Below are 22,919 nucleotides of genomic sequence, written 5' to 3'. Positions count from 1 at the left end.
TACTCCTTCACCTTCGGGCCAGCATAGCCTCCAGCATCACTGCTCTGAGTGCTTACAGCACTCATTCTTAGCTCTTAAATCCAGTGAAACACTCTGGGTCTCTTGGGCTCCACTCCTCCTAGATCCTCTGTCCCAGCAGGTGCCCATATATGGATTTACAGACTTGCATCTGCTCATTGGACATCACTAGATGCAAATGATACACAAATGAGGGTGGAGAGAATTAAGTCGCTAAAAAGATTAACAGGGGGCAACTGCTCTGTAGCTAAACTCTTAAGTTTTTGTAAAAAAGCACACCGGGCAAAGCGAAAGCCTATATCCTGCATTTCTCTTCCTCTTGACCTGTTTAGGGATTTCAGAAACAATCACAGGTTTGTTTGTGCTTTCCTACCAGGAGGATGCTAAGCATGTGTCCCCACTCTCACAGGAACTTGGAGCAGAGGGGAGGACTTATGGCTCCCCTCCCACATTCTGTTCTGTCGCTGGCAAAACAAAAAAAGGGTACAACTAGAGATACAGCCCAGCCGGGGCTCCATTTGCTCCAAGAGTCCCCATCCTCTCACTGGGGACTTCCAGCTGCCAGGACACAAATGCTGAAGCTGAGTCTACAGGCTGTGACGTGTGATAACATTATGGGTTAACATCTGTATATATTATTTCATTTATTCTCATAACTCTGTGAGCTGAGTACTATTATTACTCCCATCCTATCGGTGAAAAGGTAGAGGCAAAGAGAAGTGAAGTAACTGCCCAAGATCATAAACCCAATAAACAGTGAAACTGGAATTCAAACCCTGGTTAGTCTCACTACACATTCTTAACCACTCATTACTCAGGGAGTACTGCACTGCCTCCAACGTCCGACCAGCCCACCTCCGGGGAGCTCTGGGGGGAGTGGGTCATGTCCCTCCACACATATTGGCTGCTGTCCCCCTAACTCGCACCTCGAGTGAAAGAACAAAGGGAAAGAGGCGTGAACTGAGTTAGGAAGATGGCTGACAAAGTTGCCCACAGTATTTTTATCTCAAAATTCTGATTAAAATGAACAGAACATAAAAGCCTAACCCAATTAGTAAGCAAAGAAGGACAGGGCATCACTGAATGCAATAGGCTTAAAACACTGATGCTTGAAAAAAGCGGCAGGAAATTCTGGAGAGCAGCAGAGAGGCACGGCTGCCCAGAGCCCCCCAAAGCATACGGGGATGCCAGCACAGGGAAACGAACTCTCCAGGAACGTGCTCCGCCAAGACGGGGAGCCGCGGCTGAGCCTCGAGATGGGGGCGCGTGCCAAGAAGCCATGGCCCGCGACCAAGAGCGAGAAGCCTGGAGCAGGACCCAGTCAGCTCTGGGGCGCACGGTGCTTTCCCAGCAGCTCTTCCCCGGTCCTGAGGGTTCAGTCAGAGCCAGATCCGACTAATCGGTTCTCCGGCCCGACCCGCAGAGCAGGTGGGAGAGCTGGCGGCACTTACAGGTGGGCTCTCCGGCCAATGAATGAACTTGGCGTAGGGGCGTGTGAAGCACACCCGCAGCCCGGGAGACGCCAGCCCCGCGCTCACCTTCCTCGAAGCCATCTCGGAAGGAGCCCGAGCGGCTCATGGTCCTGCTCTTCTCATCCAGGGACATGGAGCTGTTCCGGAAGCGGCTGTCGGTGTACGGGTCATACTGCCCGTCGGCGTTGGACAGGCTGTGGGTCCTCAGCATGGTCGGGTTGGACAAGCTCATCTGGGTGACCGTGGTGGGACTCGCTGGAATGGAAGGAATGGAATCAGAAAGTTGGAAATTCCTGTCTCTGTTCAACTCCTGGACAGGGGCGAGGAGGAGACTGCTTGTTATCAGCCATCTCCGTCCCTGCCAACTCCTCTCTCTTGTCTATTTTCTAAAAGGTAGTCACATCAGCATTTGAGTTACACACCGAGAGCTAAAAATAAGGGAGGCAAGGTGGGTCAGTTCTAAAGCAAGGCTCTGGGCCTCAGCTTTCCAACTTGGCACGTTCAGACAAGCTAGTGTCACCTTCCAGGCATGAGCTAATTACTCCCTGGGCTCATCTGGAACAATTCTCTCTAAAGCCAAAAGCCCAAAATAGCCCCACCAGGCTTTTGATCAGATGGGAAGCATTTGTGTATGACAAGAAACTCCTGCCTCAAAGACTTCTGGCTGGGGAAAAACAATATGAACTCAGGTCTCGTCACCTTGGATGGGGAACACTGACTAATGGTACCTAAAGAGCTTTGGTGCCGTGGGGGCACATTTACCATAGCTGAAACTAGCTTTCTTACTGAAAACCTGTCATTGTAGTAAAGTACAGTATTTCACAAGTATCCCTTTAGTTAAATGAAAATAAAGAGTTAAGTCACACTTGATTTCAAGCCACACCTGTCCTTAAAGACTGAGTTTATTACTCACAATATTCAGGAACCTCGGCCTCTCTAAAGAAGGAGACAAGACTGGGAAAGATCAGTCTTCCAAGGCTCAGCTCCCATCCTGCCACGTTCATGCAACCTTCTCTAATTCCAGCCACGACTGATCTTTCCTTTTTCTAACTCTACCTGAGCACATTCAGTTTCTGCACGGTTTCCTATAAAGCTCTGGATTCTTCCCTTTGCCCTATGTATCAGTCTGTCTGGGTGTGTTTGTCGCTCTAAAAAAAGAATCCACTGACATGTCAGCAGGGACTGTTACAAATTCTTTCCCTTTCCCTCTTGTGCCAGTCGAAGCATATGTCAGTAGTAGGCACTTCCAAGAATACTTGTTCAATCAAAACCTGATTTTTATCTCTAGCTTAATAAAGCAATGAGGATGACCAAACATGGGACATGCCAGAAAACCTACTTCTTCAGGTCTTAGAAATAGGGTACATTTTTCTCAAGAATGGGATCGTTAGCTCGGAAAGAAAATTATTGATTAGAGTACCAAAAATTTTCCCATTTCCTCTCGTTCTTTTGCTATCAATCTCTTGTAATCATACTATGTGGCGGAGAGCTGATCAGATCCTGAGAGTGATGAGGCCACATGTCATGGCCAACATGTCTCTTCCAAACACAAGCTAATCTCTGCCCCAGGGAGCTGATCGGCACAGCAGATGAAAAGTGGCTACTCACCAAGCTGAGAAAAATTGAACCTTGTTCCGGAGGGAGAAGTGACACTGGAGCCAGAGGAAAAGGGGGAGTTGGCAGCGGTGTCCTGCAGGCCTCCTGCAGAGTGGGACCGCAACCATTCTTTTGCGTCTTCCTGCGTGCGAAGCTGGGAGGTGGGGGTATACCTGGACAGACGGAAACCAGGCTGGATTAACCACGATCAACGCTCACGGAAATGAACTCCATGGAGCTGACAGTGAACACATATCCAAAGATGGTGTTAAAAAAAAAAATCGGATCACTACACACCCCGAAACTTATGAAGTTTCTCAAAACTATTTTTTGCTACTTGGCCGCCTTTGGGGAAAATTGCAATTTCTGTCAGTTTGGAGGGAACACGTAAAGGGAGCAAGATCGGTGAATGCTCAGAAGAGCCGTCACGGGGCGTATCTGTAACATGTTGATTCACGACGGTGTCATGTCCAAGCCCCCACCCTGACTGCACCGAAGCAATAAAACAAGCTGCTGTTCGGGCTCTGAGGAGTTTTAGTTAGAGAGCTCATGACACCTGCATTTAAGAACACACAAGTGGCCATGAACTAGAGCGGATCAGAAACCAGACATGAAAAGGTGTGACACAGTTGCAATCTAGCACGAGCAAGTCTTAATGAAAGAAACCCGAAATCACCGGGTTTCACACAGGACAGTGTCCTCAGAAGCCCTGAGGTCCACCTCCTCGTTTGTTCTCCAGTGCGTCTGGTAATGAGTTACTGAATGTCTCCAATGAGCTAAGTGCCTTCGCAGACCTTGTCTAGCCGACCCGTTGGTGAGCACCTGCCTTGAGTCGCACACCAAGATTTCTATCTATTTTGCCTGATTTCAAAATCCATGCTCTTCTTGTTATGCCCACAGGCGGCTTCCCGAATTTCTAAGTCACCCAAGTGGCCAGAGAGCCCTTAGACTTACAAACGGATTATCATGAGGTGACTACTGATTACGTCAACTGCGGGATTCTTTTGGCTTAAAAAAGGAGTTGTTGCCCGGCTGGGTGTGGCTCAGTGGTTGAGCATCGACCTAGGATCCAGGAGATTGAGGTTCGATTCCAGGTCAGGGCACACGCCCCGGTTGTGGGCTTGATCCCTAGTTGGGAGATGTGTAGGAGGCAGCCGATCAATGACTCTCATCACTGATGTTTCTCTCTCTCTCTCTCTCCCTCTCTCTGAAATCAATAAAAATATATAAAACATATGTATTAAAAAAAAAGGAGTTGTTGGTATGTTGGTATTGGATGTGCGTGTATGAGGGGAGGGAGCTAGAAAGGGAAAGTCAGAGTGAGGGAATAAAAAAAAGTGTCCTCCTTAACGTTTTTACTCTCATTGATGGACATGTAACCTTCTAGGTCGCATCAGTTGCCTGAAGACAGCCTGTCACGTATCCCTCTTCAGAATTTTTAAAAAACCAATTTAAAGAAGGCAGAGCTACATCATTTTCATAGGATAGATCTGCTCCAGAAATGTATACAGCATTTTGAAATGTTAATATTTAGAGAGGTTGGCTTCCTCTTAGGGCAACAGTGGGGCATCAAGTCCAACTCATATTAAAAGTGGTCTAAATTTAAGCCTCTAGCATGGTAGCTAACAACCAGCCCACATCAGCACGATGAGAACTGTTAGGTACAGAAGGCCTTGCCAGCTCCCCCTTCTGAGGCCACACTGTGAACTTCCTCCCACAGGATGTCTGCTGGGGGATTTTCCAATACTGTTATTTTTAGATTCTTAGAACTGGCTTTATTCTGAGCTCCTATTAAAAGGAAGCATTGATACCTACCTCACATTACTGTTCAAAATGCTCTCAGCCTTATGAGCTACAGGTTTATCAACTATAGACAGACATGAGTGTTGAAACATTTCATTCCAAGTTCCATTTTTTGCAAAAGCACATAATGCTCAGTGCAGGGTGAAGCTCAGGCTACGAAGAAGGAGGCACTTAGAGGGCAGGAGAAATGACAGTTGCAACCATAAGACATTTCAACCACGGGGCAGGCGTTAGAACTGAAGTTCCTCTGATTGGCAGAGTGGAGTAGATGGTGTGAGCCATGGTGACTTATAGCATCTTGTTTTACCAGGACTAGCACCCAAATGAGCCCAAGCCATGACTTAGAGTGAACGAGAGGACACTACTTCCTCATAGTCTTCTCTTTCTTTTCACCAAAAACTGATCACACCTATGTTTTGTTGGGCATCAAAAACTAACCCGATCTTCAATTATTATTTAGACAAGTGCAAAATTTGTGTCCTTAGCAATTTTCTATGGGCCGAAAGCTAAATATTTTAATATTTGGGGGTAGTATTTCCTTCTTCCTTGGCTCTTGTCCTGGCTAACAAATCAACATGCTACAAGTCATGTCCTTTGTCTGGGAAGACAGCCCGTGAACAGCATGGCCATGGTGACGTGCTCAGTGATTAAACCCACTGGCTCCAGAAGCAGCAGCAACTGCCCTCCTGGCTTGCACAGGGATGTGGTTCATGACATGGTTTCACCACATTAAGCCTGAAAAAGCACAGCCTCTGCTCAAGCAAATAAGCCAACAAATGGACAGGTGATGGAGAGGATGGGAGGGCAGCGGTCGTCCAAGGTCCTACTGCGGTGGCCAAAGCGGGGACCCCAGCCCAGCCCGAACCCCCACCAGCCAAGCCCCAAAGCCACACCACATGGCATGGATGCAAGGAGGAAACACAGATACCTGAGTCCTTTCTTAGGCAAAGTGTTCCTATCAAGGTGCGGGTCACTGTAGGAGAGTTAAAACAAAAATGAGAACTTCAGAGAAGCACAGAAAAAGCAGGCGAAGTGAGGAGGGAAAGGCTGAGAAAGGGCTGAAGAGACCTGGGGAAAGAGACTCACTTCACCAGGAGTGCTCCCTCATCCAGCTGGGTGCGCAGCACGTCCACGGGAAACCAAGAACCCCCATCCTCGGCCTGCACTGACCCCAGTGCACACTTTACCCCAGTCACCAGGAAGCCTGAGCCACGCAACCCCGCACGTTCAAGGCCACACTTGGGGGCGGCCGCACCTTGAAGCAGAGCCCGTGCCTTCCGCCGCCCAGTCGCCCATCTCTGCACCATCACCACTGCTTCTCGGAGAGAGATGTCAGCTTCTCCACACCACTAACTCTGGGCCACCCCCAGTGCCACTGGCGGTGACTTCAAGTGAGAGAAGGGACTTGCTGGAGGGTTTCAAGAGGCCTGCAGTCTGCATATTTGGAATTCATGAGTGAATTCCAGGTCCCTCTCAGTTTCTGCAGTCCTTATTGGACGTAGCTAGGAGCTGAGCCCTGGGCCTGAGTCGGGGCGTGTTCTAACTTGCTGGCTGATAAAGTCAAGGCATTTGGATTTCCAAAGAACAAGGGTTTAAAGGCTTGGTCTGTGAGTCTGACAAAAACAAAGTTTCTGCTGTTGATGGGGTGAAGAGGGTTTTCATTAATTTTTTTTTTCTAGCACGAAACAACATCTGTTTGTTATGTTTGGCCAAGCCATGGCTCCCCCACAAATTTCAGGTCAATATCCATCTCTGAGGCCCACCCACAGGGCATTTGGGGGCAAACAAGCCTATTCATTTATAAAGTCTCAGCGCTCCACATATTCTTTTTCATTATCGTTACGGGAAATGGGCACACAGAACACAGCAGCCTGCAAAACATACGGAGCCAAACTGCAGCGAAGGACTTTGAAAGGGAGAAGAGCCAACTGCGTGGGGAGCAGAGGAGGTGGGAGACAAAGGTGAGGGCCAGGCTGCACGGTGGGTGGTAGATCATTTCTGGGCTTGGAGGGGGAAGGGAGGGAGGCGGGAGAAAGGGTGGGAAGCAGGAGCATGCCACAGGAAGACTGAGATGCAAGTGAGGGCTTCTGCCGCCTGCCCCAGTTCAAGTGCAGGTCGGAGGTTCCTTCCCACGCTGGGAAGGGAGGGGCCCGCCCAACCCCATCTCTCCTGGGGCTGCAGTGGACGGCGGAACAGACCCTCACTGGCATGCCCGGGGGTCACGTACTACACCATACTACACCGGAGCCACGAACACAAGCGTAAGCCTCAGGCCAACAGCCTTACACAAAACATCTGGCTCAACACAGATGGGCAGGGGAACCTAGAGGCACGGTGGGGTCCCCGGCCTACAATGTCATTACCTGTCCTGTTTCCTGGGCAAAGTACTTCTGCAGAACTTAGGGCTAGCGGCAGGGGAAGAGAGAGGGCTAGAAGTCCAGGCAGGTAGAAAACAAGAGAAGGAACATTAGATTGAAAGAAAGGGGAGGCGTTGTCATATACAGTGATTTTCCTCATTCCCAGTGCTGCTCCTGGCTTTCTCTCTTCCCTACTGGAGACGATGGACACACCACAACTGCAGTGAGACCTGGAGCTCTGGGGACACTTTTGGTTTCTTGATCTCCTATCTCCGGCCAGCAGCCCTTCAGTAGGTGGGTGTTTGCCATGATGACCACCAAATCGACCCCACTGCCTAAAGAGTATCCTGCCACACACCCTATGGCTGCGGCCGGCCACCCACTCTGCCTGCACAATACAGGGGGAGGGGAAAGAAGCAATTGGTAAACAAACAGAGTAAAATGGGAGGATTTCAAAGGTGGAATGCCATTTCAATTGGATGCATTAAATATGCCCCCAAGAGACTTCCAATAGCTCCAAGCACTGAGAACAACCACAGTGAGAAAGATAACAGGAAGCAGAGCTGAGCTTAATTCATCCCCAAACTGGCTTTCCTACCGAAAGACATCAGCGATAAGTGAGAACTCTCCCAGGCAAAGGTCAATTAACGTTTGGGATTCCTAACATAATCCTTTGCCTCTTGAAAGGGTGTCTTTCTGAGAAATACAGGCAGCCAAAAGCACAGCACCAACCTTTCTGACAGTGTGGTCTTCACACTGTTGGTTCTCACAAAGGGAGTCAGGGAGTCGTCCTTAGAGGAGGCGATGAGGCCCGTGGAGGAGTTGTGACTCGGCCCCCCTCCACTGCTGAGGGAGATGTCAATGGACTCACAGCTGGTGTGCAGGCTGCTGACGGACTGGAAGCCCAGGCCGTCCTTGCTAACTGCCGAGGAGCTGCTGGCGTTGGTGCCCCAAGTGAGGCTGTTGGAGGGGCCTGAGTGGGCTGAGCTGGGGCTGGAGGCTAGAGGAGACTGGTTGATATCCACATTCTTACTGTAGAGAGGACTGCTGCTCCCGCTGCTCAGGACACCGCTGCCTGAGGGGGACTCTAGGTTACCTGGCTGGGTCAGGGTGGCATGAGGATTAGAGATGACCACTGAATTTTTCATGTTTTCAGCTGTGGCGATGGGCACTTGCTTGCTAGGCTTCCCACCAAAGAGTCTGTGAAGAGACAAAGGGTTGTTTGGGTTGAACCCCAGAGCCAAGCGGCTGTGAGCTGTTAGAGTAGGGTGTGGCTTGGGTACAGGAGCCATGGCAGTCCCTGGGGGAAGAGACAGTCATTTCTACTGAAATGGATACAGGCATTCCAGTGGGACAGGCCACCTGGACACTCACTGGTGCATCACAAGGTTCCAGCTTCCAGTTCTACACAGCAGCTGAGACCCTGGCTCTACTGGAGCCAAAGGGCAATGGCAAATCACTTTCTACAGGACTATTCATGCTCATCCGAGATCTTGCTTCCCTTTCTTTCCATAAACAGAGTAACTAGAAAATTGCCCTGGCCCAGGAAATGTCTAGAAGAAAAGAGCTGTCCTCATCATCTTTGCATTCATGACCCCAGGCACAAAGCAGGCACTCACTTTATGACAGTCCAACTCCAGGGATTTGGTTGATTTTATCTCTAAGCACAACATGTAGAGTCAAGAACCTAAGCCTAGATCTGGATGGGACCGGGAGAAAGTATCTTCACAGATTCATCCTCTAGTGAAAGCTCAGCCTGAAAGCTGTGTCTTTGAGGGCCAGAGTGCTAGTTTCACCCACTGGTGTACCAGAAACCTTGCTGAGTTCACAGGACATTAGACAAGAGACATGGTGTGAACTGTGTCTCTGTGACAAGACACACAGAAATGCCTTCCACGTCACCCCCCCTGCTTGTGACCAAAAACGTGCTGTCAGAATACAGGCAATGGTACAAATGTCTTCCTCTTCCATCGGCAGAGGGATACCCGGTAGAGTGGCAGAATTGCTTTAAAGTCAGGGAGCGGTTCATGCTCTAGTAATGCAAGTAATTCCATCCACTAAAACTCTGCAAAGTGACGAAACCACTGACAGGCAGGTTGCCTTTCTCCACGCTACTCAGTGGTGTGAGTTTGATCTCTGTCTTTTCCAAACAGTCCTTACAAAGTCTCAATTACTGTAAAAACAAACAACCGACTGACCTCATAATCAGTCCTCACTACAATATCTGGTGACATGAGAAACACTTTTGCATGGTGACAATCAGAGAATGAAATATCCTATTGCAGAATCTTGGCTTTAGAATGCTTACACACTTCCTGTATTGGAGACCTCACTACTTCAAGGTGTAACTCATCCCAGTGCCAACCACTTCCAATGAGAAAACCAAAACCTGATCCATTTTCTTCACTTTTACTCACTGCTCCTGATCCTGCTATGTGTAGCCACACAGAAAAAGCCCAAGTTTTTGTTGAAGAGAGTTATCACACTCCACCTAAGATCTATCTTCTCCATACTAAGGCACAATGAGAGCACTGAGAACACCTTCAAGATTTAGCAAAAAAATGTAATTGCCAGGAACTGGCTGAAAGGTGTTCAATGCAGAACCTAAGAAGCTGCGTGCATTTTCAGGCATTCTATTACACTAGCCTAAGGGTCTAGTAAAATGCCTTTGTAGTCACTAAAGGAAATCCATAATACCAAAGAGCGAATATTACATAAAATACTTGAGGCAAGAAGCAGAGAAAATTTTCATTTACAAGGCAATCTGTTAAAACAACAAAGAGCAGCCCAATAGGACCCTCCCCTGAAAAAAATAATCATTACTGAAATTCTAATACTCAAGTCTAGACAAAGAACTGAACTGCTTCATTATACCTTTCATGTGGAATGCTTTCTGAAGTCTCTTCAAACATTCCGATTCATCCCCAAATATGTACCTGTGCACATAATTTTGATTTTTTTTTCACTGCTTGGTTTTCTATCCTTGAGATTTACTCTTTTCTATGACAAGAAATTCTCTGGGAAGGAAAGCTCTGTCCTGTGCACATGCAGTTTGAGGATGGTCTAGTGGATATGGATATTATAATGAGATACTATGAACAAGCAAAAGCTGTAGAGATTTTTTAAAAGGGTTAAGAAAAAACAGCAAATAATATTTTCATGTAAAAATTTCCATCCAGTGTGGAAATGAGAGAAAATGCCTTCTTCCTATTACCTTAAAAGGTAATAGGAAATCGATTTCTCCTTTTCAGAAACTCTTCTGCTTTAAGAGTATTTTTTTAAAGGAAGTTAACATTTCAGAGACTAATTTGGAATTATGCATGAAGTTATAAATAAGTATGCAGAGAATATTGGACTATTTGAGAAAAGAATCTGGCCAAGATCACTCTCTAGCAGAATGATGAGAGATCTCAGCCACAGTATTAACAAGGCAAGGAAAAGAACTGTCTGCTTCCCCAGATCTGGACGGTAGCTACCTTTTATTGAGTACTTACTATGAGCCAGCTATGGCTACACAGATTAATCTTCACAAGAACTTTCAGGTAGGTATAAGTATCCCCATTTTACAGATGAGAAAACTGAGGCATAACTATAAAGTTTACATGGTGGGTAATTAAGGTGAATTCAAGATTTGAACCCACGATAACTGACTACAGAGGCTTACTATTTTTATCCTAACGTGGAAAAATAATCAGTTTCCTGCAAAACTGCTGGCAGCATCTGACCAAACAGCATTATCCTAGGACCAAAGTAGAGAAAACAGAGGTTGCTTTAACTGAGAAACATGAAATTATGAATCCAGGATACCATTCCATATATTCCAGTTCCGCTCAGTGTTATTTCCCCACTTACCTGCGGAGTGTGGGAGAGGCCACATCGGGGTACTTGGCTCCTGGCTGGAGAGTGGGCTGAGCCGCACTGGACACAGGCTGGGCCGCTGGGTTCACCTTCACTGAGTTACAGGAAGCCACGCTCTCATTGTCTGACGAGATGCCTTTCTCTTTGTCCGTCTGGTTGACCAGACCCGGCAGAGAGCTGCCCAGGGCCGTCTTGCAAGGCTCCCTCAGCTTGGGCACCGGCAGGCCTGCGGACTTGCTGCTGATGTTGGAATCTATGCTGCTGGTACTAGACCTGTTCCCGGCCCCATTCCGGCTGGTGGACTTACTGGGCCGTGGCAAACTCCGGTACTGCAAGTTTGTCCGGGAGCTGAGAGACAGATACCCATCGTCCTGATTCTGAGCCCCATCCATGCTCGTCTTCCGGCCAGTGGACCGACCCACGAGCGCAGACGACTTTGGGATTTTGCCCAGTGTGGCTGACCTGCTGGTGACAGTGGCCCCGCTGGCTGTGATCATGGTCAGACCGGCAGCAGAGCCACTCTGCTTCTTGAACCCAAAGCTGTTGGCATTGGCGGTGGGTGTCCTGGAGCTGCTGGGGAGGGGCTTTTTGGACTCATCACCGCTGCTGCGGCCTGCATCCGATGGGGAGCGCTTCACCTGGGAGGCTTTGGGAGACAGCCTTCCTTTCTCGGACACCTTGGCATCGTCGGTTTTTCCTAAGAGAGAAATCAGCAAGGTTAACCTGCAAACCGAGAAGCCAGCTCATCCAGCTTGGTCTGTTTAAAATCCTCCCCTCCTCCAAAGAACTGGTTCACTTTCTCCTTGGGGAGAGCAGTACCCTTGGGAGGCAGAGGAAAGAGCTTTTTACAAAGACAATCTAGTCTACTACTGTCACCGTGAGCCTTTTAGGAGATGTTGATGATTTTACTCATTTGCAAAGCAGTCTAAATTTACCCAGAGCAAAGCAAAGCCAGCCAATCACTGCTGTGTCTGGGGAAGAGATCCTGACTTTTACTGAACTTTCTCCCTCTGTCCATTAAAAAGATGTTCCTAACATTTTCAGGAGGCACCCTCAACTTCCTGAATAAACACTTCCTCCATATGTATACATCCCTGAATCATGGAAAACATCAACTCAACATACCAACAGCTGATAAACACATGCCCTTGAGAGTTCGCTCTCGCCCAGCACATGACTGTACCCATTCAATACAGCCTCAGCCGTGGAACCATCTTCAGGCTTTAAAAACTCTCACTCGCATATTTCCATTTGGAAAGAGGAAGAGATCTGAACCTGCCTGAAAGCTGGTTAACAGCAGAGTCTACACCTGAAGAACAAATACCTGAGCATTTACAGGGACTTAAAAAAAAAATTCCTTGCTAGAGTGACTGCGGTTTTGGTTTTCCAACTGACACCTGTGGATGCAAGACAGCATCTGCCTCTGACTCACCGGTTCCTGGGGTCTTGAGCGTGCCCGCCGGAGCAGCTGGCTTCGTCCTGGGCATGGTGATGCCCACCTGAGCGGTCATGCCTCGCCGCCACGAGCCCGTCTGGGAGATGACGGGGTTCTTCTTGCCCGATGTGCTTTTGTCGGACTCATCAGACACGTCCGAGGGATTCCGCCTCCACTTGGACCCGGGCTCCATCTTTATGCCACTGTCTGACCCTCCGTCGGACTTCTTGACATCATCGCCCGACCAGAGGGAATTCCTCTCCACCTGCGAGTGCTTCTCTGCGTCGGTCTGCGGAGGAGACTTGGAGTTAGTCCCTCCCAACCCCAGGTTAGAGGCCCTCACCGCAGAGCAAAAACGCCAATACACGGGCCAAATTAGGGGAAAAAGAATAACTAGCTGCTTGACAGTGTTCGGGCCTTTGCACTCTGGTTATCTTATTAGCCTGATTTTTGGGGGGTCCAAGGAAAGTAAAGAATAAAATTTGTCCTAGAAGGAAGTGAGGGAGGAGAGTAAAAGGGGCCAAAGGAAAAGGAGGGAAGGAGCCCCACGGAGAACCGTGAGCAGACGGAGATGTGGCGAGAATTCAGCTACCAACTCTGCCACTTGGCGACAAACCTCCTCTGCCTGGGGCGGCCTGATCTCTCGCCGGCATCCCGCCTCCCGGCCGGCTCCCTTTGTTCTGCCGGCTCCCTATCACTCTGCAGCGAGATCTTGGGAGCAGCGCAGCGCCCCAGTCGAACATGCGGAGCCAGTGAGCCAGAAACGGGGCGGCTGCTCCCTCCACGGGGAGGGAGAGCGGCTGAGAGGAAACACTCTCAAAAGCCACCTTCCCCGGTGCTAAAAGCCAGCGGGTGCCTGCTCCTACCCTGGCTCCATTTATATGCCACATTGCTCTGCTCCTCTTGTGCGATTCTGTTCAGACTAGAGATATAATTGGCCGGCTTTCTTTGGAAGAGCCCTGACCTGCTGGCCATGGCACCCAGGAGGGGACAGAGTGTGATGTTAATGATTTGCTGCAGTGAAAGGGCAGGAGCTAACCAGAATGCCTGGGGGCCTCCCTCAGGGGTGGGGCCAGGCCAAGGACATGCTAGTCAGGATGTCAGCAACGCCGTAGGGTGGCTCTGCTAAGACAGAAGTTCCACACTTGCTATACTTTTAACTACCTGGGCATCATCAGCAAGGTAGGAAATCAAAATGATCACCTGGCCAGAATCTGCCTAATGCCTGTCATCACTAGTATAAATATCTTCCTCCATGAAATACGCTGGCCGAGTGGGATAAAATCTAAACACAGACAAGCAGCCCAAGCTCAATCGTTTCTCTGCTGCCACCGTGGACTCTGCCTGAACCCCTTCACCCCCTGAGTTCCACTCATCCATCATAGCCATGTTACGAGTGCCTTCGTTTGTTCAGCCATTCCTCAAACACATCCCGAGTTCCTGCTAGGTACTAGGCACCAGAGACATGAGGGGGACAAGAACACTGGGGAGCATTCCTGTGGGAAGCTCATTGCTCCACTGTGGCGGGGTACACCGAACGATACCTCCCACCTCTGAGCACAGAGCAGGGGCTCCATCGAGGCTCGGTGAGGAAATGCGTGAACACATGCCTTTCAAGCTACAGCACGTTTTAACAAAACGATGTCATCTGATCCCCGCAACCATCTGGTCAAATAGGGTAAGTAGGTAAGTGGTACTGTCTTCATCTCTAAACAATTCCAGGATACTCATTCAGGCAGAATTCTTCAATGCCCACTGTCTGCCAGGCACCATGGAGGATCTGAGGATCTGTGGGTGGGATAGGTTCTCACCACTCCTGGAGTTTACGATCCAGTGAAGGAGGCAGAGAGTGGATAAATACAAATAAATAACGAATTGTGAATTATGAAGAATGTTATAAGGACAAGGCATCTGAGAGAGAAATACAGATACTGACATAGTTTAGATTATGATAATGGGGGTGGGGACAGTGGTCAGGTAAGGCCTTTTTGAAGAAGTGCCCTAAAGAATGAGAAGAAACTTACTAAGAGAAGTGTTTAGGGAAGAGCATGCCAAGCAGGGGGAAGAGCATGAACAAAGGCCCTGAGGCAGGAAAGAGTGGCTTCGGAAGCATTCACCCAACAAATATTTACCAGGCAAGTTTTGGGGCACTGGGAATACTACAGTGAACAAGCACAGGTACAAATCATTGATATCGTGTTCAATCATTTTAACACTTTCCAACATACCGAGAGGGACTGAAAACTTAGCACATACCACATCTTGTGTTACTGCATTCTTGCTTATAATATTCATTCCTATGCCTTGCTTCCCGCAATCAAATTGTAGTAGTGTTAATAGCAATAACAATAACAACATTTAGTAAGCACTTACTATGTGTTAGGCACTGGGCTAAAGTGCTTTGCATGTATCCTTTAATCCTCGCCAAAAATCTCTGAGGAAGTTACAGTTCATAGTCTCAATTTGACATGAGAAAACTGAGGCACAGAGGGGAAAAGAAAGGCATCCAAGGTCACACAGCAAGGAAGTGGAGGTGAAAGGGTTCCAGGGAGTTCCCATTTTATCCACTTTATGCCATAGTGCCGTCCTGGAGAATAAGCCCAAGGACAGGGGGCATCTCTGCTTGCCCAGCGGCTCCTGACACAATCCCAACACCCAGTAGATTCTCTTTCCATATTGGCTGGCTGGTTGTCCCCCAACTCCAACTCCAGAGCAGCTCTAGCCTACCTCTGGGTGGGACCCCCAGAGCTCTGATTCCACTAGTGGTAGAGAGAGTGCACGTAGCCCTGGCTCAAGACTGTGGCTTAAATCCCCCCTCTGGAAAGAACAATCACCCACTATCACACCCTCACAACCTGGTCCAGGGCAGCAGCCTTCTCAGGGCTACTCTGCACAGTGGGTGTCTCTCTGCCTGGGACATTACTGGCTTCAAGTTCCTATCTCCTCAGCAAACCCTCCCCAAGCCATGCGCCAGGTCACACGGTGGCATCACTAGGAATCAAAAGGTGAGAAAGTCCCAGCCTCTCGGTTTCCAGGGCTTATAGCACAAGGCCAGCAGGATGGCCACACGGGATGCACAGAGCTGTACCCTCCCCTCTGCTCTCAATGCCTTTGTCAGGTGTTCCTATCTCAAATGGCACCTAATTTTAGAAGGATTTTCCTAATGCCCCTACCTGGAAGTCCATTTACTTATCCAATGTCTATGAGGGAAGGTGAGGAAATAGCCACACAGGAGAGGGGAAAGGGCCTGGAAGGTTGGAGAGGTCATGACTGAGGGCCCAGGTTCCTTAGGGACCGCAGAGGGGAGGCCGATCCTCAGGTTGACAGGGTGGAACCAAGCGGGGCTGAGCTGTGAGGTGAGGGCTACACACATGATGTGGGGGGAGAGCATGGGCTTGGAGTCTGCCGGACTTGGGTTCGAGGACAGAGTGCGGCCACTCCTTTGCTGTGTGTGACCCTGGGGAGGTGGCTGAACTTCACTGAGATCATTACCTTGCACACAAAATGGGGACAAGGGAGCCAGAGGGACTAGTAATCCAGAGGAAATGAAGAAACAAGGTAACTCCCGAGCAACTACCAAGAACCAGGACCGAGAGAGCGAGAGTGTGCAGATCAAGCTTTTCCATGGACGCTCACGCTCACCCTTCAGGATGGACCTAATTACTGTAATCTTACCGACAAGGAGGCAGAGGCTTGGAGAGGTCCATTAGCTTATCCAAGGATGCCACAGAGCGAGGAGCTCAACCTTAACTTCCAAGTCCACACCTCTTACCTGGCCCAGCAGCCTGGTCCGGCGGCCGACCTGGGCTCCCCAGCTCTCCTGGAGGAATCAGCCCAGAGGCTGCCGCGCATCAAGCCCGGGAGTCTCTGCCCGGCTCCATGAGACGCGGCGAGCACGGCGCCTGAGGCTGAATGCTGGGCACCTGTGCCTCAGCGAGGGCAGCGAGGGCTCCTCAACATCCTTGAGGAAAACTCACTGACGGCCCGGCCGGCGTGGCTCAACGGGTGAACATTAACCAATGATCCACAAGATCGAGGTTCGATTCCCGGTCAAGGCACATGCCCAGGTTTCGGGCTCGATCCCCATTTGGGGGCCTGCAGGAGGCAGCCGACCAGTGACTCTCTCATCATTCATATTTCTCTCTCTTTCCCCCTCTTCCTTCCTCTCTCTGAAATCAATAAGGACATTTTTATTTTATTTTAAAAAAAGGTCACTTACAGATGGTGTAGTGGTGGTGGAGGGGCCTTCCATCTACAAGGCTCGCTCCTCCGTTACGCATCCCCTCCTCTTTCAATCAGCTAAATGAGGCTGCTCCTTAGGCTTTCCAGACCGTATCTGCCTTCTCCTTAGATCTGTTTCCTTTTCGCTATTCTTCAGAGGCTTTTCAAACATGAAAACGTAGGCAGGTAACCTGTTTTCGTGGCGACACGCTGAGCCACTTCTCCCTGCCTCTCCGTACCTGGCCTGGGAGGCCGTCTGCTGCCGTTCACCCGGGGGAAACCGGTTTGTGATGAAACCTGAGTGAGCCCCGGGGAAGGACAGCGACACACATCTTCCCGCTGCCTGATGCCGATCGGAGAGGAGTAATGGCCCTTAGCATCCCTCCGAGTGGTACAGGGGAGGAGGGGGGAGGCTGCCATTTAAAGGGATTCAAATATTTGGAGCTGCTCCCTGGACAGGGACAAAGGGATGCCACTAAAAATCATTTAAAGAAACCATCTTCATAGGAATCTTAGTGACTATTGGTGCAAGTCTGCGTTTTACCTATTTGCTTAGACTTTATTTAAATATTTTAAACGCAGGTAGTTTTATAGCGAAAACAACCCAGTGAATATTAAACTGTTTAAGTCCCTTGAAATTAACTTTCTGATCGTGATCAAAAGACATGTATTCTTGAACGTTTTTTGATGTGACCTATGCTGGAGGAAAGCAAAGAGCGGGTCAAAGAGGAGGGGACCCCGGTATGGACCAGATTCAAGTGTATCGGATAGGAAATCATTTGTAAATCCCAGAGATTAATTGCATCGATGTGGAAAATAGATTCTAACCCCGGCTTTGTGGGGAGGGAACAAAGACAAGGAGATCCTCCCAACAGTGTTTTGTTTGCTCAGTGTGCATCTTAGGAGCGAGCCTGTTCCTACCTGGCACAGAAACAGGAGAGGAACTACTGATTTACTGGGCTCTTGATGTCTCTCCCTCCCACACTCCCTTCCTCTCTGCCTCCCTCCCTCTCTGCTCTCAGGTACCTCCCGTAACCCGCCTGCCCCCTGAACACAGGCTCCCAGGTGGTCAATTCCTTATTTTAGCATCCAAGGACATGTAGAAGCCAGTTGTTATTTATATTAGATATGTTATGAAATTAGGATTAATCTCAGAAAAAAAATGGTGGCCACCAGGAAAGGAAAACAGGTGGATGCTGCAACCTTTGGCAAGTGGGAGGTGAGAGGGACACAGGCTGCCTGGGAGTTTTTAACTTGTGTCTAATTACTGCTAAAACAGTGATCACTCTGGGGCAGTGTGGCTTAGTTTTTTCTTTTGTACACATTTTTATTAAGGTACAACAGTCATATACTGAAGTACACAATCATAAGTATACAGCTTGAATAAATTTTATCAATTTAACATACATAACTGCCACTCAGAAATCAAGACACAGAACATTATCAGCACTTGCCAAACCTGGGTAGTTTTTTCCCCTTTAACAACCATCACAATCCATCCTCACTCTCCAACAATAATTAGACATTCTGCCTAAAACGAAAACTCAAGAAGCCACGGGCAATCCAGAGGCAACACCTCATATATTTCACCAGGCACTCAACACTTCCAGTTCTGGGGGACAGCATTACTCCCACACTCTGACACAGCCTTACTTTAGCCCTGTCCTCAAAGAAAAGATACTTTTGAAAGCAAAGAGATTCCAGAGCAGTTCCCATCTGTACAGAGTGAGAAACAGCAAGAAAGAAAGAAGATGTGGGAGGGAGTGAACTGAGGGGGCAGAGCCGGTTCTGCCCTCCCAAGGTCTCTCTGGGACACTCTGTCCGGATCAGACCTTCACATGGGTTCACGGAGGCAGCAGCCCCCACGGGTGGGAGGGACCCACCATGATAAAGATTCTAGCCCACATAGGACAGTGCCACGACTGACAGGTCCTTGTGCTGGTCAGACACAACTCGGGGACTATGTGTGATCACGGCACTTGCCTTTGCCTCTAGTGAAATGGGCTGACTAGACCCAACTGACCACTGAGGAATGCCGTGAGGGCGAGTGAGCAGACCCCCGCAAAATGGCCTTGAAAGAAAATATAATATGGCACCATGTTCAAAAGATAAAATCTGAGCATTTAAAGTTGGGGTTGGAAACTCAAGCGTCTCGTGGTCAGGCAGCTGTGCACCCTGGGGCATGGTGCCAGGCCAAAGGAGGCGGCCACCTGGGCATTGCTGATTGTCGCCATGTGGAGAACGAAGGCTCAGGGACACAATATCTTCTGATTTTTTTCAAGAGAAACCAGAAGTTCGTTTTCATGTAAAACAACGAATTTATAAAATTTGACAAGGAATTCTGTTTAAAAGAAAAATAACACCACGGGCTCAATAAAACACATCGTCACGAGGATGTGACCTGCACACTGACAGTTCCCAATCTCTGGTCAGGATGCACAGGTTTTCCCATCGAGACTCTCAGTCTTTCTTCCACCCCATAGCTTTCAAGGGATCAGACATGTGCCTGTGGATAGCTAAGAGGGGGCACACACTCCAGGCTAAGAATGGCCAACTGAGTTCAGCATCTTATCTTTTTAAAAAAATACAGATTATGAAACTGAGGTCCTGAAAGGAAGCATGATTTTACCAAGGCCACCACAGTGCACATGGCGAGGCCTCCCCGCTCCCATTTCCAGCGCCCTGCTGCCTGACCCCCTTTCCCTGCAGGTAGAGGCCACAGTAAGGGGACAAAAGACCAGGCAGACGCAGGAGGCTGGGCCTCATCTCATGGGCCTGGGTATTCTGCTCACCCCAAATGGCCCCCTGGGCCCACAGGCCCAAGGCTCTCTGCTAGCAGGGCCTCTGGAGGAGCCTGGGGGGAACGCTGTTTCTTACCTGTACATCCAGGTTTTTGCGAGAAGAGGCAGGTGTGTTGGCATAGGAGCTGATGGAGGAGCTGGTGTTGATGTCATCAGTGCTGAGGTTGTCTATGGTGTCGCTGATCCCACTGCTGACGGAGCTGCTGTCATCCCAGCTGCCAAGACAAACACATGCTGAGCACCAGAACCTCCCACTGCGCCAGCTCAGGCTGACGGTACAGACAAAGCTACACCATCCCCAGGGCTCCCTGCGCCACTCAGGCTCACAGTGCGGACACACGCACACCATGCCCGAGGCTCCCTGGGTCATGAAGCCCCAGACAAAGCTCTTTGCCTCTGATGTGACTCATCTCCATGGGAGCCACCATCCCTGCTGTTTTGGACTGGCAGCTGGGTCCAGGGGCTGATACAGACCTTCCCCCAAAGGCTGGGTGCTTCCCTGAGCAGAGGTGGCTAAGACACTACCCATTTCCTACCCCATCCACAACTTCATCTTATAACTTAATAAAAGTCAATGGCTACTTCCCAGGCCTCGTGACGGAGCATGAGCAGTGGCTTTGGAGACTAGAGCCGAAAGCAGCACAGAGAAAGACTCAGCAGCAGCACCCTCCTGGGGGTCGGAGTGAGTAGGAAGGAATCTCACTGCTGTATGAATGCTCTGGACTCCACTCCTGGGTGAAATGCCAAGGGAATGAAAGCGGCAAGAGGCAGCAGGAACCTGTCAACTGTATTGGTAGCTCTAACTCTAATAATATACCTGGATACATCTAAAGTAGAATTCTTCATTGCCCGAGTCTCAAATCCACTGAGACCACCCCAGTCCCCCTCACCCCCTGCCTAAGAAAAGTCTCCGGACAACCTTTCTTTTCCCCCCTTACCATCTCCCACACCACCAAGACATCTAAATCCCCTGCCTGGTCCTGCCACCTCTGCCTGCAATGTGTATCCCAGTGTGCACCTGTCACCCACAGTTCCAGCTGCTACCGACTCCAGGTTATGGCCCACAGGTCGGCTGAGCTCTGGGTTCCACTTCTAAAACAACCCATTCTCCCCCCAGCAGCCGTATCTGAAACATACATAAGTCAGGTCCTGCCACTCCACTGTTCACATCCTCCAGTGGCTTCTTGGGTACTTAAAACCCATACTCCTTCTCTAGCCCTCACGACCCTCTGATCCATCTCCCTCCTTAGTCCTGTCTCCGGCCAGCCTTGCCATTTCTTGCTGTCTCTGGCTACATGGTTCACGTGTTCAGAGCTTTCCATTTGTTGTCCCTCTTTCTGGATACTTGCCCCTGCCTCATCTGGTGTCACCCCTCAGAAAGGCCTTCTTCCCTGCCCGTCTATGTACAGCCCCCCTGCCCCCCAAATCAAGCTTGCTGCATTTTCTCCTTTGGTTGCAGGGTGGCAGGTACAGAGCAGATGATTTAGACTCATGGGGCTACAAAGTAAGCTTCCAATACTGCTTTACTTGATCTAGAGAAAACAAAGTACTATGGCTTTTCTATTGTACAGGTGGAGAAACTGAGGTGTAGAAAGGCCAGACCACTAGTAAGAGGTGGAACAGGACCTGGATGCAGCCACTGTGACTCTGGAGTCGGCCTCTACTGTGACGCCAGACGGCCTTCCTTATGGCAATTTCCAGGGCGCATGGGACATGACACGGCTCACTTCCCAGGAGGAAGCCAAGGCTTGCGAGGCGCTGGGTTCAACATGGCACAGCGGGAGCGGCGAGGCCAGTCTCTACTCCCAGGGCTGCCTGGCAGCAAAGCACCAGCTTAGCCACTGTGCCCACCACTCAGCCCTCTGCTGGTTTCTTGCCTGTAAAGCAGCAGCCTAATTCCTCAGAGATGCCGGGAGGCTGAGGCCCGCCCCCCAGTAACTCAGATTCATTCCAGCGATTACAAGGCGCCTCCCTGAGCTCTGCGGGTCAGGCAGGATGACAAAGGCTTGGTGAAAACCTGTTTTCATCAGCTTTCCCTTCGGGGCTCCTATCTGGCTTCCCAAAGCCCACCTGGAGGGTCCCCCAGAAATGAGGAAGGACAAAGGCAGGGAGCCTGAAGGCTGGGAGAGCGATTTGCTGCGGATGAAGTCGCAGGGTGCAGAAGGCCGCAGGCTCCGCGGGCTTAGCAAACGTCGCTCATGTGAGTCCGCTGCCAAAGCTCTGAATCCTCGGGCCCACCCTGAGCACCCCGTACTCTGAATTCCCAGTCTCACATCTGGACCCATTTCTATACACTCATACAATTTTCCAGTTTTCCACACAGAAAGGTCTGTCCCGCCTTCCAAATTCCTGCAGAGGCTGCCTGGTGAGAGCGGCTAAGTGCGTCCCGTGTCGGGCACCGCGCTGGGCACTTTACCTATATTATACATCTCTCCAGGCCTCACCTCATTCCTACAAGGTACCTATTATCCTCGCCATGTCACAGATGAAGAAATCTAGGCTGAAAGAGTCAGTATTGTGACCAGCTTTTTTCAGTCAATGTTGGAACTGGGTTTAAAAATGCAGAATTGTCCCATTTCAGAGCACGCACTCCGTCTATTCTGGATGGCACTGCCTTTCTCAGCAAGGGCCATTCACCGAGAACCCGCCACATGTCAACCGATCAGCATTTGCACGTATGCTCATCAACTCTCCTATATATTCAGAGGTGGCCTTGCTTCCTAACAAGGAGACTGAGGCTGTGAGAACCATAGTCCAAGGTCACCCTGCAAATGTAGGCTGAACTGAGGGTGAAGCATTACCTAAGTCCAGGCCCACCTCTTCCCCTGCCACCACCTACAGTGTGGCACTGCAGCAAGGTCAACCTCACCTTGTGAGGCACCTCTCCTCCATCTCCAGGCACATAGTATGTGCTTATTAAATGCCTCCTGCCTGAACTCATGTGCAGAGGAGAGATGGGCCATGTTCTGATGCAAACTCATCACCAGCACTGAATTCGGAGCCCAGCTCCCTCACCATTTCATGCTTTGACAAGTCACAACTCTGTGCCTCAGCTTCCTTAGGGGTGGCACGTGGATGATACCACCATGGCTGGGGAAAGAAAGACATAACGGATGGAAAAGCACTCAGATCTGTTCTCATGATTAAATGGAAATCCCACGAGTCTTTAATTGCACTGGCTCTGGCGTTAGGAATTTCATGTCGCTAAAATTTCCTGTAATCTGATGAAGAACGAGGACCGATGGGACAAGAGTGTGGCTGGTGGGGAAGAGGGACGGAAGTTAGTCACAGATGCCCGTGAATCCAATCTCAGGTTTTTTTGCTTTGAAACTGTACCCGCTTTTCCCCTGTGGCCTTT

The 22,919-nt window shown here is 49.7% G+C and overlaps 1 protein-coding gene across 1 annotated transcript in view; it reads right to left on the bottom strand.

Annotated features, from left to right (window-relative positions):
- Positions 1–22,919, bottom strand: part of NAV2 (neuron navigator 2) — a 341,354-nt gene that overhangs the window by 47,563 nt on the left and 270,872 nt on the right. Inside the window, exons 13-19 of the mRNA XM_087821777.1 lie at positions 19,638–19,776; positions 12,537–12,828; positions 11,099–11,801; positions 7,979–8,446; positions 5,818–5,862; positions 3,099–3,259; positions 1,557–1,745 (exon numbers count right to left, since the gene is read on the bottom strand). Of these exons, the coding sequence (XP_087677903.1) occupies positions 1,557–1,745; positions 3,099–3,259; positions 5,818–5,862; positions 7,979–8,446; positions 11,099–11,801; positions 12,537–12,828; positions 19,638–19,776 (1,997 nt within the window). The remainder of the gene's footprint in view (positions 1–1,556; positions 1,746–3,098; positions 3,260–5,817; positions 5,863–7,978; positions 8,447–11,098; positions 11,802–12,536; positions 12,829–19,637; positions 19,777–22,919) is intronic.

This window comes from Miniopterus natalensis, chromosome 11 (assembly GCF_054644295.1).
Source record: "Miniopterus natalensis isolate mMinNat1 chromosome 11, mMinNat1.hap1, whole genome shotgun sequence".
Lineage (NCBI taxonomy): Eukaryota > Metazoa > Chordata > Mammalia > Chiroptera > Miniopteridae > Miniopterus > Miniopterus natalensis.
This window is presented reverse-complemented; position numbering and strand designations above follow the sequence as displayed.